Here is a 19,643-nt window from a genome sequence, read left to right as displayed (position 1 = left end):
AAAGCTTAAATGCGTAATTTCACACTAAAAAGGGTATTAGAACTAGAGGAGCTTTAAATGGATTAAACTACTAAAAAACTCACATGAGTGTTCAAAAGTTACAACTTCAACAACATTTAAAGCATTGGCTAACAAGGTCCTCCATCTGTATAAAATTCATGTATGAGATTCAATAAAAATCTTGATGTAAGAGAATATGAAGACCTTAGTAACTAGTAGGTACGCCTTTGTCCAATGGACCTATTAGCATTCTAATGAGATTAGCATTTCAAATTTCAAAGTTAAAACAATAGTGTCTCAAATTTTTGAGTACCATTTGGAAAAGATAACAACTATACTAAACAATACATGTAAGACTAAAAATAATAAATCACAGAAATTAACAAAATGACATCAAATATTGTTCAAACAAACATTACATAAGCTTTTGAGTCCATCTCAGGACCTGCACAAACAAAAAAAATCAGAACTTCCATTCTTCCTGATCAATTTCAACTTTTAAAGAAAGAAACATGTAGATACACGTAGATATGACTAGATGAGAATGGAATGGACATTAATCGTTATTCACAGATTCGGTGCTTCCCTGTGGCCCTTCCTACTGCATAAACAAGATAAATCGAAACTTTCATTCTTCGTGATCGATTTTAACTTTTAAAGAAAGAAACACGTAAAGATGACTAGATGAGAATGGAATGGAGCATAATCCTGTTTCATAGCTTTGGTGCTTCCATACGGCCTACCTACTGTATAAACAAAAAAAAATCGAAACTATCATTCTTCCTTATCAATTTCGACTTAGAGATGCGACTGGATGAGAATGGAACATAACTTAATCTTGCTTTGTAGCTTCAGTGCTTTCATGCCTACTGCATAAACAATTAACTTTGAGATGTGATGAGAAATGTAAAATGAACTACTGCGATGAGAATAGAACAACCTCTTCAACTCTCATTTAGGTCGCGTAGGCCAAAAACCGCTCGATCTAAAATTCGAGTTTCGGGCCGTGCACTGCTATGCCAAATCTTAGAAAATTCATAGTTTCCTCATACGAAGTCAGATTTGGGCGTTCTTTTTTTGTATGTTCTCGGTTTAATGTATACTACAACTTTTGTTTAGATTTCTAAGGCTAAAAAGTCCTCCATCGTAAATTCACTATTTACGTATCCCGGTGTCGTGCCGGTTTTGCCGAAAAACTTCGACGGGTCATAACTTCTTCGTTATAACTCGGATTTCGGCGTTCTTTATATGTATGGAACCCTTGTAATATATACAACCACTTGGAAAAGATTAATCCTTCTAAATAATCTTCCATCAAAAACTCATTTTTGATGCTTATTGTCTCTAAATTGACTAGTCCGGATCTGCGGGCGTTACAAAACGGAAACCATCCAACGAAAACTTGGAAAGTATGGAGGCGATCGGTGATGAATATACGATTTCTGATTTATGTATTTGTGCTGATTAGGGTTGCTACTTATTGCCTTACTGGATTAGAGGGAACGAGATTCACACAAAAAGGATTGGGCTGGTAAGTTATTAACTTGCTGGGTTATAAATTTTTATTACTTATATATAAAAATTAATGTATAATAAAACTATATGCAATTATATATAAAATAATTAACTAACATATATTTATACAAATCCTACGGTCCGGTCTGGTTTAATACGGTTTGAAAATCTTGAAACCGCAAACCAAACCGTTCACTACGGTTTCGAAAGTTTGAAACCGCAAGCCAAACCGTAAAAATAAATAGAAACCGTGAAACCAAACCGGTGTCTGGTTTGGCCGGTTTCACGGTTTCAAACCGGACCGTGAACACCCCTAGTACCAATTGGTACTCACACATGTGGAAAAGTAGTAAAAAATCATATTTCATTTCAAATCAGCAATAATTTTTTACTTATTTATTTCCTTATATATAATGTTGTAAAAACTTTTACACATTTGTTTTACAAAATGGTAAAAACCTATAGTTGTAAAAAATCGTTAAACATTATTTTATAGAAAAATTATAAAAACATGCATAAATAAAATTGTAAAGAAGTCATGGCGAATTTGTAAAAAGAAAAGGTTAGGACAATCGATTCTCAATTCTTAACAAATGGGAAAAGAATGACTGAACCGACGACAAACTTTATTTAGGCAACCCTAAATCAAATGCATGAAATTAAATAATAAAAAAATTTGTAAATGTGAATTTATATAAAAAAAACTAATTTGTGAAAACTTTTTTTTTATCAAAATGGCATAAAAACAAATATTATAAATATGATATTAAGAAAAACTTGTAGAAAATACTGAAAAAAAGCTTGTAAAAAAGTTGTATAAATTTTTTTTTAAAAAATGGGAGAATTTTGTAAGAAAATTTTGGAACACACTTTCATTGTGGTTTCAAGATGTAATAAAATATGTAAATCGGTGTTTTAAAGATATATGAAATAGTTCATTGGTTAAATTTGATATTAATCTAGGTTTATTGATAAAATGTATAAAAAGAATGACTAGATTTATAAAATTGCAAAACCTTGTCGCTTTTATAAGTTTATCGGTCGTTGGAAACCAATGAAATATTTAATTATTAGTCATAATGATATTTCTTGAACATTTTATACAAATTTATCGGTAATATATATATATATATATATATATATATATATATATATATATATATATATATATATAATTTGTTCCATTCCCAAGTTATTGGTTGTCGGAGAAGTAGTCGGAACCAATGAAACATTTAATTATTGGACATAATGATATTTCTTGAATGTTTTATACAAATTTATTGGTGAATGTGTAAAAAAATATAAATAACCAAATATACATAAATATAAAAAATCATTTATTATCTTATAGCAAAACTAATCAGACCTTCAATATTAAGGCTATGTTCGGTGTAAGAAAAAACTAGTTGTTAACTAAAAAGCTAGCTGATAAAAAATAATGTTTGGTAAAACTAACTAAAAAGTTAGCTAAAAGATATAGAATGACATTTAAACGAATGTGTTTTTATAATTAATTAAGGGGTATATTTTGATTTTTTTTAAAAGTTTCTAAAAAGCTTAGTCTAAATAGCTTTTAAAAAAACTACCTTATAAGCTACCTTTTGACTTGTCATAGTTTAAAAAAACTAAAAAAATAAGCTAACTTATCAGCCAGCTGTGACGCGTTTTTTTTAAGAGTTTGACATTTTTATATTAGTTTATAAATTAATTAGTTATGTTTAATTAGTTAAACTATAAAGTTTTTACAAAATTAATGTGATTGAAGATGATCGTTACAGGCTTACAGCATGTATTACCGACTTACGCGTTGCCTCATGCCTGGTTAACCAAAATCTGTGATTATGTTTCTAACCGTGAAATGAGCAGAGTGACAAAGCACGTAAATCGTTATTTCTCTTCCATCCTCCGTCACATGCATCCCTCGTAAAGAAATTAGCAGCCACCACCACCGCCGGAGTTTCGCCGTGAATGGCGACGTCGAGTGCACGAAGGATTTCTCTCGGTCAAGCGGAAAGTGGACTCATTGAATCTGAAACGATTGAAGGCCTGGGACCCGTTGAGTGGACCAAGATCGACGTAAATACTCTCCACCCTTCCTCTCTTCCTCCTAGGCTTTGGGTTTAGATCCTATATTCAGTTTCAATTCCTCAATAGATATACGATTTTGTGTTCGGATTTTACAATTGATTGGTTTAATCTGTGGAGTTTACAGGAGCCTGTTTCTCATGGATTATCCGAGTTTTTGCTCAAAGCTGAGAGTGTTATGGCTGAGGCAAGCTTTCTCTAGAACTTTATATTTCAATTGATCAATTCATGTGTGTTTTCCTTTGGATTATAGGGGCCTTTCTTACATTTTACACTTCAATTTTGATGTGAAGCCTAGCATATTTCCATTGAAACCTTGTTATCAGCGCCTATTTTAAACCAACTTCATTCTATTTATTGTATTTGACAACCTACTATAAAGTTAATGCAGTAAGCAATTTGCTCTAAAAATCTTAAATCTTCATATTGAGCTTGGTTAATCTTCTTTCTCCTTCTCTGCAATGTTTAAACTGCGTTCTGGTGGTGTACACTTGCTTTCCTGTTGTTATGATATGCTAATTTGATTTCATTTAAAAGCTTTGTCTGATATTTGTGTGTTTTAATTTGCTGTTAGGGGCATGGTGTTCTTGTTAACACGGATGAAGCAGGTACCATTTTTGTGACCAATTTCCGTCTTGTTTTTCTGGTAAGTTATCCATCTATTGATCTTTTTGGTTACTGAATCATGCCATAGTACAAACCAACTATAGTTTCCAGTTAATTTCTCCTATATCTAGTAGCAAATAGAATGGCTTAATTCAATATCCATCTCAACACCAAGCTTTGTCAATTTCTCCTATATCTGACACACATTTCTGTTATATTCTTTAAGAGTGAAGAGTCCAGGGAAGTTACTGCACTTGGAACAATACCATTGGCCACCATTGAAAAGTTCAACAAGATTGTAAGTTTTTGTTACAGATTAATTTTGTTATTTCTTTCCAGAATATTACAATAAAATATTACCTACTCAATCTAATTTTGTAGGTTGTAAAGCAACAATCAGGTATTCGGCAGACAGAGAAGACTCCTACACGTAGGCTTCTTCAGGTCACTGGTATGGTATTATTTTTCATGTTATTTTGGGTTTGGGAATATATATATATCATACAATTAACTGAAATTCTTTCCATACACAGATTTTAACCAAATACTTAGCCAACTTCATTGCTTTTGTAGGCAAGGATATGAGAATCATCTTATTCTCTTTTCGTCCTCGCACTAAGCAGGTCATTTATGATCATCATCACACTTGTAAACTTTCACCTTTTTTACTTTATTATCTCATTGATTTAGGTTTTACTTAATTTACAGAGACGTGCTGTTTTTAATGCATTGCTGAGGTGGACAAGGCCTGCAAGTATCTGGGATCTGTATGCATTTTCTTGTGGTCCTTGTAGATACAGTGATACCAATCCTAAAGTGCGATTAGTGAATGAGTATTATCGCCTTCTTGGCATGGGGTCACTTGGTTCATCAATTGGACACATTGAAGATGGTTTGTTTAAATTATCTAATGATTGGTGGAGGATTAGTGATGTGAATGCAAGTTATAACATGTGTCCGACATACCCTTTTGCTTTGTTAGTTCCAAAAGCCATCAGGTGTGAGAGAGGCATCTTCTTTTTTGGTTTTAGTTATCTGAAGAATACTATGAATTATGATACCCTGTCACTTGTGTTGCTCATTTCAGAGATAAAGATTTGTTGAAAGCTTGTACATTTCGTGCACGGTGTAGACTACCTGTGATATCATGGTGTGATATACGTAAGCACTCCACTGTTTATCTTTCTTTTAAAATTTTAAGCATGCAGTTTATGTCAACATACTTGCATTTATTTCAATGATATATATATATATATATATATATATATATATATATATATGTAGGCACTGGAGCTGTTCTTGCTCGATCATCACAACCATTAGTTGGTCTTATGATGAATATGAGGAGGTAGGTAACCTAGGCTAACCCCATGTTGGAGTTTTTGGCTAGTGTAAAGTTCCTTCAATATGTTACATTTGGGTACAATTTATTAATGATGACATATATCTATATAATGCAGCAATGCTGATGAGAATCTAGTAGGTGCTCTTTGTACTCGGTTTTCAAATGGAAAAGAAGGAAGGAGGTAATGCTTATTGTGATTTTTGCTATATATCTAAGTTAGGGGATGTTTCTTTTCGACTTAATAAGTTTAATAGGTTAAGCACTTTATCTACACAAATATACATGGTTGTTTCTTTTTGACTTAATCCGGACAAAATGACTTAATTGGTTAAGCTTAATGTATTCATACACTAACCCTTCCCTTTTCCACCCAACTCCTCTCACATTAAAATTGATGAATATTGTTAAAATTGTTTGCTGGAATGTAAGGGTAAAATGGTCCACTAAAATGAATACCCTGGGGTTTACTTGGTAGGAAGTTATACATAGCGGATGCAAGACCCCGGAAAAATGCTCTCGCAAATGGGGCTATGGGTGGGGGTTCAGAGTCGTCTTCAAATTATTTCCAATCTGAGGTGTGTTAAACCTACTACAATATAACGTGTTCCAGTTGCATAATATATTTGTAAATTCTAACATGAACATATTTATATATTTATGTTCAGATTGTATTCTTTGGTATAGACAACATCCATGCTATGAGAGAGAGTCTGGTTCGACTAAGAGACTACTTGGATACACATGGAACCACATCATCAGATGGAATGTCATCATTCTTGGTATATATATATATATATATATATATATATATATATATATATATATATATATATATATATATATATATATGACTGGTTTGTAATTGATTTGATGAGTGGGGTTTGATAAATGATTTAGTTGTGATTTGAACAGAGAAATGGTGGATGGACATGGGGTGTGGGGAATCTGAGTAGTATGTCTGCTTCAGTGTCGACACTTGGTGATAGTGGTTGGTTACAACATATCCAAAATGTATTAGCGGGTTCTGCTTGGATTGCTGCTCGTGTTGCATTAGAGTCTGCATCAATGCTTGTTCATTGCAGGTAGGTAGGTAGATAAACTGTAAACTTTACTAAACCAAAGGGATATTTATGATCAATTTGTAATATAAGTTATAATATATATGTAATATATTACTATATGCTACAGCGATGGATGGGACAGAACAACCCAGCTAGTAGCACTTGCAAGTTTATTACTTGATCCGTATTACCGCACCATAAATGGATTTCAGGTGCATACATTTATTTAATATTTATTACTAAAAGTTTCCAATTATTTAGGGTACCTTTTTATATGTGCATTCAGGCTCTTGTTGAAAAAGATTGGCTTGCATTTGGGCATCCATTTTCAGATCGAGCTGGAATGCCTCCTAGTTTATCTGGGACTGGAACCATGCCTTTAGAATTATCCAGGCATTCTTCAACTCCAAACATTTCATCATCATCATCATCCCTTCGCCAGCTGTCTGTATCCTTATCAACCACATCTCAACCTCCAGTCGCCTCCTCCAACACACAGCATTCAAACAATTATTCTCCAATATTTCTTCAAGTAACTTTTGCTTTTCCAACAATTAATGTCTAGTTTCTTCTCCGATCTTAAAAGCATCTCATCCATGCTGATTATATTTATGTGTATTGATTTCTACTTCACAGTGGATTGATTGTGTCTCTCAGTTATTACGGATGTACCCTTTTGCATTTGAGTTTTCATCTGTAAGTAAAGTATTAAGTATATCCTTTCATTAGACTGACTACATATATGATATATTGTCACATGATGATGATGATGATGATGATGATGATTATGCATGTTATCGTGCAGGCTTTTTTGGTCGATTTACTGGACTGTGTGCTCTCATGTCGATTTGGGAACTTTTTGTGCAATAAGTGCGTATGTATTTACTTTATAAGGAATATTATAAAGTTTAACAAACAGTTATTGATAATTTCAGCGAGAATGAAAGAGAAAGGGCAGGTGTTTTTGAGGCATCTGCGTGCTTGTGGATGCATTTGGCTGATATGCGAGGAGCTTCAGAGGGGACTTCTCACGTACATTACAACCTCTTCTACAATCCATCTAAACATGATGGTCCATTATTACCACCGGCCGCAGCCTTGGCTCCGACTTTATGGCCTCAATTTCATCTCCGGTGGTCATGTCCTGCAGAAGCTCAATCCGGCGAGATTGAAGCCAAATGCAGAAGCATGATGGACAAGTACTCTGAACTGCAAAAGGTAATCAATTAAAATCATTTATTAACGATTTCATATAATAAATATTACGGAGTACTATTATTTATCATCAACGATGGACAGGCCAAGGATTTAGCGGAGAGGAACGCCAGAGAAATAACGACGACGGTGGAGTCTTTGACTGCTGATCTAATTAACGAGAGCCAGGTCAGCAACTCCACCTTGGCCTTGGCGAGAAAAGCGAGCATGGAAAATTCAAGCATAAAGCGAGCAATCGAATCACTCGGATGTAGAGTTCATGTTTCAGCTGCCGACGACATTGAAGACTATCCTGCATCTTCTCCGACTGAAACTGTGTCTGTAGGTAGTGGAGACGATGGAAAGACGGATATGTCTGTCTCCATTGCCGTAGCGGAAGATAACGACCATCTTCCAGGGAACCCTAGCAATCGGATTTGTGAACTGTGCCCGCTATGGACACCAGACGGAGGTTGTCGGTGGCCGGACGCCGGTTGTGCTCGAGTTAGGAGCCAGTTTGTGGGTTTGAAAGCTAATTATGATGCTTTTGATCGGCTATCGATCAATGATGGCTACTTTCAACCCGAATCATAAAAATTGTTTGCACTTGTCACAGCAAAAGAATGCAACAAAGGTGATTGATTTTGTAGCTATATTTTAGTCGGAATACCTGACATAGATGTATATCCTTCCATTTTTTGAATCAACACTGTTCTCTTCACATATCACAATGTATAAAAAAAACTAATCAAATGTCAGCTCTGATATGTATATCGTCTAAAACAGAGTTTGTTTATTCTTTATAATGAATTTGATTCGTTTGTTAAATACACGGTAAAAGGCTGTATTTAGTATTTGCCACATGTTCTCTGATTTGGTCGAATATGAGTAATGTGACATGGGAACAATAAATATTCCTAGGTGATCTTGTTTATGAAAGCGTGCAAAGATTCTTGTAAATGAATGCCAGGAAGTTAGCTTATTTATTAAACTAATTTTATTAAACGAACAAACATTGTATTGTTGTTTATGTTTGGTTTTTATGTCCGTGTTAAACTTTCATTTACGTTTAGGATCATTCAATTAGATTCGTTTATGTTTGGTTTTTATGTCCGTGTTAAAGTTTGTTTGGCAAGCCATTGTATTGTTGTTTCCTGGAACACGCACCATTCATTCAAGTTCAAAAAAAATTGGGAAGTGCCAACTTTTTGGCAATTGTACATCCTTCCCTTTTTGCTTTTTGAATGGTTGTGATTTTGTGGGTATCTCGATAGAAAAATTAAGGAAATTCTATAAGTACCTTCTAAATTGTTTTTTTGTATTTTTTGTAAGTGTAATAATGTGTTTATCCACATGAATTGACAATTTATATGAATACTTATAGTAGCACCCACAATGTACAATATATTAGCAATATTTTTAGAAAATTTACGTTACATCAAAAAAAATTCAAAGAGTAGCACAGACTACCCTTGCAACCAATTGGATGAGTTTTTGCTCCATAAAACCCCTATGGATTTGGTTGGGAATTTGAACAAAACATGATGAGTAATGCTTAGTAACGTATATATCGATGTTAGATCACACTTTTACAAATAATAATTGATCGCTTTAAAAAAAAATCAAACTTTACATAATATTACCTATAATACCAACAACTACTTATCTAAAATTCATATTACAAGCGAATTTTCTATAAAAATGGTATAACATTTAAGTTTATTACTATATATTTTATCTTGTTGGACCATTGATATCATCTTTTAACATAAACAAATCAATTTCAAGTCTTCAAATCTTGTCAAGATCTAGTAGATCGGGTGCAAAAATTAGGATGTTCTCTTATTATTGTTCACTAGAAGGACCAAAGCACAACCGAGTGGATTCTTGACAAAAACTCATACTTATATAGTTATGTGTGATCATGACAATTATGGTTCAATAACCAGCAAGACAGTTTATACTTGGATCCATAAAAACTACTCAAACATTTACATTAAAAATTTCAAGTTATATTTTATCAACACATACATGTGCACAAGAAATAATATCATCAATAATGGCGGGAAGACAAGACCTTATTAATTGGAAATAAAGTCATCTTTCAATCACGCATATTTCCCAAAAGAAAAAAGTTATTTAACGTTAACATTTAAGTTACTAAAAACATTTTCAGTTAATAAAATCTTGTCTTTCGACCATTTTTTATGATATGACTTTATAAAACATTGGGCTTGTGGGTTAACCTCACCACACCATGCAGTGAAGATGACGTGGTAGTAAGGGTGTACAATAACACCACACCACGAGGTAAGGCTATGCGAGATGCTCCACCGCAAGAAGCAAATTCATTGCATATACTATTGTTTCATATTTATTTAAAATAAATAAAAGAAATATAAGACAATAATTTCTAAGTTTAGAATAATAGTGATGTGAAAATAACATGGCGTGTGATGAGACCACACTCTTTGGCCTTAGAAAAAAGTATTCGATGCCTCTATTTCGTTTTGGCTTAAAAACATTTCTCTCTCTCTCTCTCTCTAAGAAATTAGTAAAATTCAAATTTTATATATATATATATATATATATATATATATATATATATATATATATATATATATATATATATATATATATATATATATATATATATATACACCGCAAACAAATTATCTACAAAAGAAACCAATATTGATGTAAACTTTTATCTTTAAAAGAAAAAATAATGATAATTATAAAAAAAATATTTTGAATTCTACTAAGATTAAAAATATTTATATTTTTCTAATCCTAATCTAAAGTAAATTTAAATAATAATATTGTGTATTCATTTTACATTACTAATATTATTTTTAAAATTTAAAATATATATATATATATATATATATATATATATATATATATATATATGATAATATACAATTTTAATTTATAACGGTTATTAAATAAATAGTTTTTGTCAAATAAATAGTAATTTGTAACGTTCTAAATAACGTTAGGTGTGATTTGGCGGCAATGTTAAGCCTAAAGCTTTTACGAGTCGCGGTGAGTCTTATTGTTTGTAAGGCGTGATTTTTTTTAGAAACAGCAAATATATCATTAAAATAAGAGGGCAACGCCCATATAGCAAGGAGCTACAAAGGCAGAAAAAAAAGGTACAAATACAAAAGAGAATTAAGAAGCAAGATGAGTAAAAGGTGAAATACACCATTCCGCCTAGCTCCCATACACATCATTACCTCTATGTCTGCACCAATTATTAGTGAGTGAGATTACATTATCAGTCAGTTTAGTTTAGTGGAGTTCACATTGATACTCTTAAAAGTCTCATCATTTCTGGAGATCCATATGTTCCAAATCAGGCAGTAGAAAATAGAAATCAGGATATCCTTTTTCTTTGGACCGTTCCCCCAAGTAGCAGCATAATCAATGAATTCTCTAACACTCGAGAAAGTCCTGTCTCCAATTCCACACTATTTAAGTATCCATTGATGCACCTCGCTAAAATAGTCACATGTAATTAGCAAGTGATCAACCAATTCTGATTCCTTATTGCACAATGGGCATAACGAACTTGGTGTAGTTACACCCCTAGTAGCCAAGTTTTCAGCCACCGGAATCCCATATAATGTTGCACGCCAAACAAAGCATCACACCTTCAAAGGGATTGCCTTTGTCCACCCAATTGTCGTCCCCTTGTATGAGTTCAGCTTTGACTCCAGAAATTTCCTCATTCTATTCACTGTGAATTCCCTATTAGGATTAAAGAGGAAACTGAAACCAAATTTGGATTTTACCTCAACATTCATATTTCCAAACTCCGTGTATAGATGTAACAGTTCATTTAATTCGTCCGACCCAGTTGGTTCAAAACTCCACATCCACGAGAAGCCATTCGTGGATAGTCTATCACCCAATGAGCAACATTTGATTGTTTCCAGTGCATATATGTTAGGAAATTTGATAAAGAAAGGAGTTTTATTACACTAAGGGTCTTTCCATAACAGAATTTTGACATCCGACCCCAGGATAAGGGCAAAAATGTTCGTCCAATCTATGTGAAGCGATTCAGTAGACCTGGCTGCCTTAGAAATATTGCACCAGACTCCGTTTGATGATTTCCTTGCCATATATGAGGCAGTTTTATTGAGTAGATTGTGAATACTTACAATAACACCTCTCCATAAATCGTTCTTTTCGTTCATGAGTCTCCACCACCATTTAATTAGTAAGGCAATGTTTTGTGCAAATATTGATCCAACACCCAAACCCCCCTCTGTTTTTAGGGGCTGTGACTTTTATCCATTCTACCCATTGAAATTTTCTTTTAAGCTCACTGTCGTCCCATAGAAATCTACACCTTATTTTATCAGTTTGATCGATGATACCCAATGGAGCTTTAAACAGGGACATATAGAACGTAGGGAGACTGTCTAGAACTGATTTGATGTGGGTAAGACGACCTCCAAATGATAAGGACATGACTTTCCAACTACAAAGTTTGGAAGATAATTTATCTAGAATCGGTTTCCAGTTTTTCTTAAGTGCCATGTTAGCACCTACCGGTAACCCCAAGTAAGTGAACAAAAATTCTCCATGTCGACAGCCAAGTACCTGAGCAGTGTTGGACAAAGTTTCTTTTTCAATTCCCACACCATATAAGCATGATTTGAGAAAAATTGACTTTGGCGTGTTAATTTGTGTGTGTGTATGTGTGTGTGTGTATATATATATATATATATATATATATATATATATATATATACTATTATTATTCATTTTTATATACATATATGACTTAAGACGGCATTTTGTTAAAGTGTGACGTCAAATATAAGTTTTGGAGCTATGACGAGCTTTTTAGAACCTTGGTAATTTGTCATTTGTCAATTATTATTTTTAAGCATACATGTAAAATAGTCATTTATTCAGATTCAGACGATATATTGATCTAAAAAAACAATATTAACATTATTTTATCCACACAAGCATCACTATTCATTCCGTACAATTCACCAAATTGTCAATTTGGTAGTTAATGTTTAAGCCATGACTTAAGGGTTTTTGGCACTATACCACAACAAAGTTTGGCGAATTTATATATTTAGTCACTAAAGTATTTTTTGTGCTCAATTGATCATTAAAGTTAAGTTTTCTCCGTCAATTATACCATTATGTGACATGATACCAGGAAAAACCGGTTACTTAGTCATGTGGCATTTTAAATTAAATTTCTATATATTTTTTGTGGCCCAAACCTCACACTCACAGCGTGCCTCCTTTGCGTCTTCGTTCTTAATCAATCAACATGCACCAAAAATCACAACTCCTATTGAAATCGGATTGTAGGAGCCTTCAAGGTAGAGATTACGAACACCCTCTTCTTTCTAGATCTATCGCAACCTCCTTCTCTCGTTCTCCCCTCCAACGAACCCAAACCTCTTTGCAAAGTCTCTTTTTCGATACCCATTCTTCCCCAGTGAGCGAGATAGAGAGAAAGAGTTAGAGGGAGAAAGTGAGTGAGATCAAAGCAGGTTATAGAGTAACGGCGGCAGTGAAACCCGGTGGTTGCCGCCACCTGATGAGTTTGTAGCAGGTTACTGAGTCACGACGTTGACCGTACCTAAATCCATCGGAATCCCTAGACGACGCATCAACTGCAACATAAGTATTTTCCTTTTCCATAACAGAACACAAGTCAGTCACTGTAAACTGTTGAGCAGCTTGAGTCTGCAATTGCGAGCTCAAATCTTCAATCTTTGCCCCAATTTCAACATGGTCATACGACTCTGTTTCTCACTTCTGCTCTACTTTGAACTCATATTACCACAGAACAAAAATCCAAACACACCTTTCGACAAACAATTTATAACAAAAACCATAAATTGTTTTTAGATCAAAGACGATATTCAAAGTATAATCATGGGTAAAGAAGCATAAAATCGAACTATAATATAACAAGATTCGAGATTCGAAGTTCAGTTAGGCGTCGATTTCAATTTCACATACGGAGATTAAGGGCAAAGCGTCGATTTTAGATTGTCGTCGAAGATGAGGCGTCACCGGAGTTGGTGTCGACGGAGGTGAGGCGTCATAGGAGGCGGAGAGCGACAACGGGAATGAAGGCTAAGGTGTTGTTTGTTTTTTGTCTGCAGATCTTCTTGGCCTCTTCTGTCTACGCCGCGCAGACCACGCGCAAACATTAGCCTTTGCAGACTGTTTGTTTTTTTTAAGACTGCATACCTAAAAATGTCTGTGCGCCCTCTTCTTGGTGCAGATGTGGACCAGAGTCTTCTAACATCTTCAGATATCTTCTAGCCTAAAATAATACATATATCTTTATTTTTTTTTAGTTTTTTTTAATTTATATTTATTTCAACTTTATTAATGATAAACAATTTGAAAAAAAAAAGTTACAAGACTTAAAAAAAAAAGGTTCGACGACACAAACATGACATTTTTGACAAATTTACAAATAAAGATTTATTACAATAGTGGTCGTTGAAGTTGTTTATATAAATATGAGAAAAATATCGTCAATTTATTGGAAAAATATTTATGGTATGTTTTTAATTGAGAAAATCGAAGTTTATTTCACTTTTTATACAATAATACATAAAAGTTGATCTACATTTGTTTATTATTTATTACAAAGTCGTAAAAATATTAAAAAATCACTTTGAAGTTTTAAAAAAATCAGTTTATTTAGATTTTAATTTATTTTAGTAGTCTGCAGATGTTAAAAAAAACAAACAGTCTTCTTTTTTCAGCCTGCAGACGTGTGGTCCACCTCTTCTACTGCAGATGTTTACAGATGTGGTCTGTAAACTGCAGACATTTTGCCCCAGAAAAAAACAAACACCTAAGAGTAGGGTTTCACAGTATTTATTCGTAAGTTAAGGAAAAAGGAAAAAAAAAAGCCACATATTTATATTTGATTTTTATTTTTGAAAAAAATAAAAAAAATAAAAAGCCACCTAGATAAATGCTAACCTGTAAACCAGATAAAATTGCGTTCAATCCCTTAATTAGAAGGTAATTTTTTACTTTAAGGACCAATTGAGCACAAAAAAATACTTGAGTGACTAAATGTATAAATTCACCAAACTTTGTTGATCGGGTTGTTTATTTTTCATAGTTTTTTCAATTTTTCCAGAACCTTTCGTATGCACCTATTAGAAGATTTGGGCTACCTCCTCTCTTTCTGATCTCATTCAGATAATAAGCTAGTCCGGTTTATTAGATAGTGAGTGGGTAAGAGAGGTGCTTGATCTGGCTCTGAATGTGGGCCTAGAAACATTTGTCGAGTCCTTGAATATTCCTTAAATGACTTTTAAAAAAAAAAAAAGCTAATGCAACAAACAAAATAAAATTATGATCAAGGTTTTTTCCTTTATGTGATTATGGTGATCATTGTATTTATTAGGGATAATGATTTAAATGAATAATATATTTTTTGATTTATATATATGGTTACTGATTATTTTTTATTCACATTTAACAATTTAATTTGTTTTTTTTTATTACATTCCGTTCTTATAACCGACTACTCCGGATTAAGCCGAAAAAATGACTTAATAGGTAATATGTTTTTTTTGATGCTCTAGTTTTCTCCAAGCTGAATATGTCTTCGTATTCGGTTTCATATATCTTTATAGCAGACAACGACAAAGAATCTCGTTGTCTGCTATGGAGATAGATGAAACTTTTTGATAGCGTGTTATTTTGTCTTAAAAGTGCAAATTCTTTTAGTGTCCTTTTTAATTATTTTTGTATTGGAAATGCAAATTCGAGTTAGGAGAAAACAATCACAAAAAATCTCGTTGTCTACTATGAAGATAGATGAAACCAAAATCGAAGACATCGTCTGCTTTGAGAAAAACTAAGGCACCATCATTATTTTTGACTGATTCATGAATTAAGTTACTATAAGTGAAAGACGAGTCATGTATAAGCACATCTCATTAATGATTGTCCCATGTAGGATGTCATGAACAAAATCTGAAGAAACTAATCATAAGGACCGAATGTTTACAAAAATATTAAAAACTAAATATTTACACTTTTTCGGCATAACCTAAAATAGCTGGTTGTAAAGACTAAATATAGACAAAAAAAACAAATTAAATTGTCAAATGTAGACAAAAAAAACTCATTGACCAAATGTATACAAATCAAAAAATATATTACTTTTTTTAAGTCATTATCCATATTTATTATGATGTTATTGTAAAACGATTTCTTATGACCAAAAAGTTTATAGCCTAGCAGTAGTATTTGATGGATTTAGAACTAGTTTAACATTAGATTATATGTTTGTCGTTACAAAAAAAAAATACTAATATATCATTCAAAGAAATTGTACTCAAGTTTCATTTTTAAATTTTTTATATTTAAATTATTGTTATGTCAATTTTTAACAGATCAGTACATTCACTCTAAAAAAAGAAACAAGATTTATGAGCAACACTTTGTCATTCAAAGAAATTGTTCTCAAGTTTTATTTTAAATTTTTTTATATCTAAATTATTGTTATGTCAATTTTTAACAGAAATATAAAATACTCACTTATTCATGTTCAACCAATACATTCAGTCCAAGAAAAGAAACAAGATTTATATGAACAACAATTTATCCACACACATGTCATTATCCATTCGGTATACTTTATCAATTCGGTCTTAAAAAAAAGAGTTCGATACAACATCTGTATTTGGATTTTAACCTAAAAAGAACAGAGTTCAATACAACATCTGTCTTTGGATTTAAACCTAGGACTTCTAAATCCAATATTCGTATAAATCTTTCTTATGCATTTAGCACCCCATTTTACGGGTTCATTATATCTTAGTTGCAGAAATACAAAATTGGAGAGCTAAATATTTTTGCCATACTTTCCTCATTTCCTGCAACCATGATGGTTTTTTTTTTTAATTTAAAAAAAAAAATTAAGGTCAAATATTAATATTCAAGTTTTCAATATATATTATTTTTGCAACTATGATGGTTATTTCTGAAAGCTAAAGCCCAATTGTTATAGAAGTTGGTTAATACCTCTCAGGAGTTGTTGCTTATAAAAAACCTAATCAATTTTGACTTGCCAAAAAGCTCGGTATCTTCGTTTCATACCATCAATATTTGCCATTCTGAACACTTTTAATTAGAGAGCTGGAGTTAAAAGAAGTAAGAAAAAGGTTGCAACTTTTTTTACTTGAAAAAATATAAGCAAACTGAGAGATCACATGCAATCTTGCTTGCATGTGCAAGAACTAACCTTTCTTGAACCTTCAAGATCACCTTCCAAGCCTAAATCTTGATGAGCCTATCAGCCTGGAAAACCAAGCATACCTGAGAACATTATGAACATGAAATTTCCAAGATCTTAAAAGAACACCAATTTCGTTATAAGCTGCTACTCAAAGAGTATCAATCTTGTTTATGCATTAAATGATGTACCTACCTCCAAATCTTTGACAGTGAAGGGAAAATTTAAAACAAGCAAATTCAATTACATACATCTCCCTAAACACCCCTGACCTCTACTAGAGGGGCAACATTAACATCAACCCCTTTTAATTAATAAGCCAATTGATTCTGAATACATACCTTAATTTAGTTATTGCTATCATCACTATGATTGTTGTTGTTGCTGTTTATAGTATTATGGTTACTACTGTTGTGATGATTATGAGTGTTATTATGATTATGACTATGATGATGATTGGTGTTGTTGTTCCCAACACCTTTCCTACTGTGCTTCAGCTGTGACAGCTCTAACTGTGTCTTCATGAAGAACTGCATCCTTTGCAATTCAAGCTCCTTTGCAAATTTCATGCTTTGCTTCTGCATCTCCACCATCTGCTGCAACTTGGAGCTCTCAGCCTGCTCATAAGCTTCCCCAAATTTCATTATCGCCCTGGTCAATTCTCTAACGGAATCTCCCCAATTCTTCTCTCTCCCTCCTACTCCTCGCCCTCTGTCCTGTTGTTGCTGCCTCGCGGTGGAGTTGGAGTTTGCATTGAATGGAAGTGGAACTCTTGGGCGTTTTTGCTCGTAGGAATCTGATTCAGGCGAATCTGGAGACGCCTCTGGTTCTGATTCAGATGAGTCTGAATAGGCAGGAGGGGGGCGTAGACGCTTACGCTGCTGTTGAAGTTGTTGTTGCTGCTGCTGCTGCTGAAGAAGGAGTTGTTGTTGTCGCTCTTGTTGCTGCTTTAACCTCAGACTTTGAACAGGCGCCGATCTAACACCGACCGGAATCCCCACCGGAACAGCTCTTAAAGGCGGAGTAGTCAACAATGATGAACCGCTCTTCGCGGTTGCCGTAGGACCGATTAGCTGGTCCAACCGATCATAGAAACTCCACGTACTAGGCCCCCCGCCGGACGCAATTTTCGCCTTCTCAAGCTTATACTTCTTCTTCACCGTGTCGATCCGATTCTTGCACTGAATATCCGTTTTCGGAGCCTTCATATAATCCTCCCGACTACTAACTATATCCGCAACCTCTTTCCAGTGCTTCTGCTTCAAATTCCCCCTGCTCAGCTCCAGGTACCGCTCTCCCCACGCGTCAATCAACACAGCGGTTGCACCTTCGCTCCAACAATCCTCCCGACCTCCTCCACCTCCTCCTCCTCCACCACCACCGCCGCCACCTCCACCGCCGCCGCCGACGGTCCTCGGCTGCTGTATCGGTAGCGCTAACGTCAAGGTATTCTGAGGAGGCGCGGCGGTAGCCACCGTGACGGTTATCCGGCGATTAGAACGCGGCGAACTCGGAGATCCAGATCCTGCGGATGGATGTGACTGGATTTCTTCGTCGTCTTCCATGTGTTTTCTCTGAAACCTAACAAATCGTGTGGCCGGCGGGCGATATCACCGATCTAAAAGATTTTTAGAGAGAGAGAGAAAGGGAAAGTTTGTTGTAGAGAGAGAATGGAAGGTAGGGTTTTTAGAAAGAGAGAGAGGGTAGTTGACCGGCGTTTTTTACGATAGAGAAATATAAATTTATCGGTTGACGGAGAAAAACGGAGAGAGGGGAGGATAAGTTGACGGAGAAGTCGGCCGTCAAGGGAACGGGTTAGGAAGGACACGTGGAATCCCATTTAGACGAAACCCGACACACCGGACGTGATTGCCACTTTGCCGGCTCCGGCTCCGGCTCGGCTCCCTCGTTTAGGCCGTTTTTGTTTTTTCTCATCGTTTTGCTTTTGCATTTAATTTCAGTCTTTAACCTAACCTCCCTCCCTCCCTCATACGTCCTCATCCTGTAAAATGACATTTTTCTCCTTGCGTTATTTCTCTCCTTTTCAATCCCACGTGTTGTAATTGTTGGCAGTCGTTGATGATTGAGATACATTTTGTATTAATCACGATAAAAATTAGCTTTGATTAGATATGCGGATAAAAAGCCTTAAATTTTATCAAGACAAAACTCTACAAATGGTCCCTATGGTATGGTATGTCGAAAATTGTCACTTTTGTCTAAAAATGTTTGCACTAGCACCAAAGGTCCAAAGTTTTCATTTTGTTGCGAGTTTGATCCAAAAATTTTAGAACTTTTTATAATGACGGATTTGCCCCTATTAATATGGTTTTATCTTTTTTTTCTTAATTATTTTTCAGATTTTCAAATTTAAAAAAAAACAAGAAAATAAAAATGAAAATAAAACTCACCCCTACTACCACACCCACCCACTATCTCTTTAACATACATACACCATCTCTTGTCACCGCAAACCACCACCACCCGCCAGAAACCACCGTCACCCGCATTCCGGTGCCACCCTCTCTCTCTCTTTTTCTGCTGCTTCGATCACCTTCTTTATCTCTTT

The 19,643-nt window shown here is 34.3% G+C and overlaps 2 protein-coding genes across 3 annotated transcripts; one reads left to right on the top strand and one right to left on the bottom strand.

Moving 5' to 3' along the window:
* The first annotated feature begins 3,364 nt into the window (after positions 1–3,364).
* LOC145160882 (phosphatidylinositol-3-phosphatase myotubularin-1-like) lies at positions 3,365–8,636 on the top strand. Of its 2 annotated transcripts, XM_079080256.1 has the most exons (19): positions 3,365–3,591; positions 3,728–3,787; positions 4,175–4,246; positions 4,433–4,504; positions 4,588–4,657; positions 4,780–4,829; positions 4,915–5,204; positions 5,294–5,367; positions 5,491–5,554; positions 5,667–5,732; positions 6,027–6,126; positions 6,217–6,330; positions 6,464–6,633; positions 6,740–6,824; positions 6,899–7,144; positions 7,249–7,308; positions 7,418–7,482; positions 7,548–7,830; positions 7,912–8,636. In XM_079080256.1, the coding sequence occupies exons 1-19, from the start codon at positions 3,484–3,486 to the stop codon at positions 8,398–8,400; spliced, it is 2,538 nt and encodes an 845-aa protein (XP_078936382.1). In that variant the 5' UTR covers positions 3,365–3,483; the 3' UTR covers positions 8,401–8,636. The 2 variants fall into 2 exon arrangements, with proteins under 2 accessions (XP_078936382.1, XP_078936383.1); XM_079080257.1 differs by lacking the exon at positions 7,912–8,636 and having other exon boundaries at positions 7,532–7,638.
* An 8,570-nt stretch (positions 8,637–17,206) lies between these two features.
* Positions 17,207–19,013, bottom strand: LOC145160881 (trihelix transcription factor ASIL2-like). Its single transcript, XM_079080255.1, has one exon. It carries the CDS (start codon positions 18,637–18,639, stop codon positions 17,422–17,424), a length of 1,218 nt encoding a protein of 405 aa, XP_078936381.1. The 5' UTR covers positions 18,640–19,013; the 3' UTR covers positions 17,207–17,421.
* Between the last annotated feature and the right edge of the window lie 630 nt (positions 19,014–19,643).

This window comes from Lactuca virosa, chromosome 2 (genome assembly GCF_052849685.1).
Source record: "Lactuca virosa cultivar CGN04683 chromosome 2, Lactuca_virosa_CGN04683_v6, whole genome shotgun sequence".
NCBI lineage: Eukaryota > Viridiplantae > Streptophyta > Magnoliopsida > Asterales > Asteraceae > Lactuca > Lactuca virosa.
This window is presented reverse-complemented; position numbering and strand designations above follow the sequence as displayed.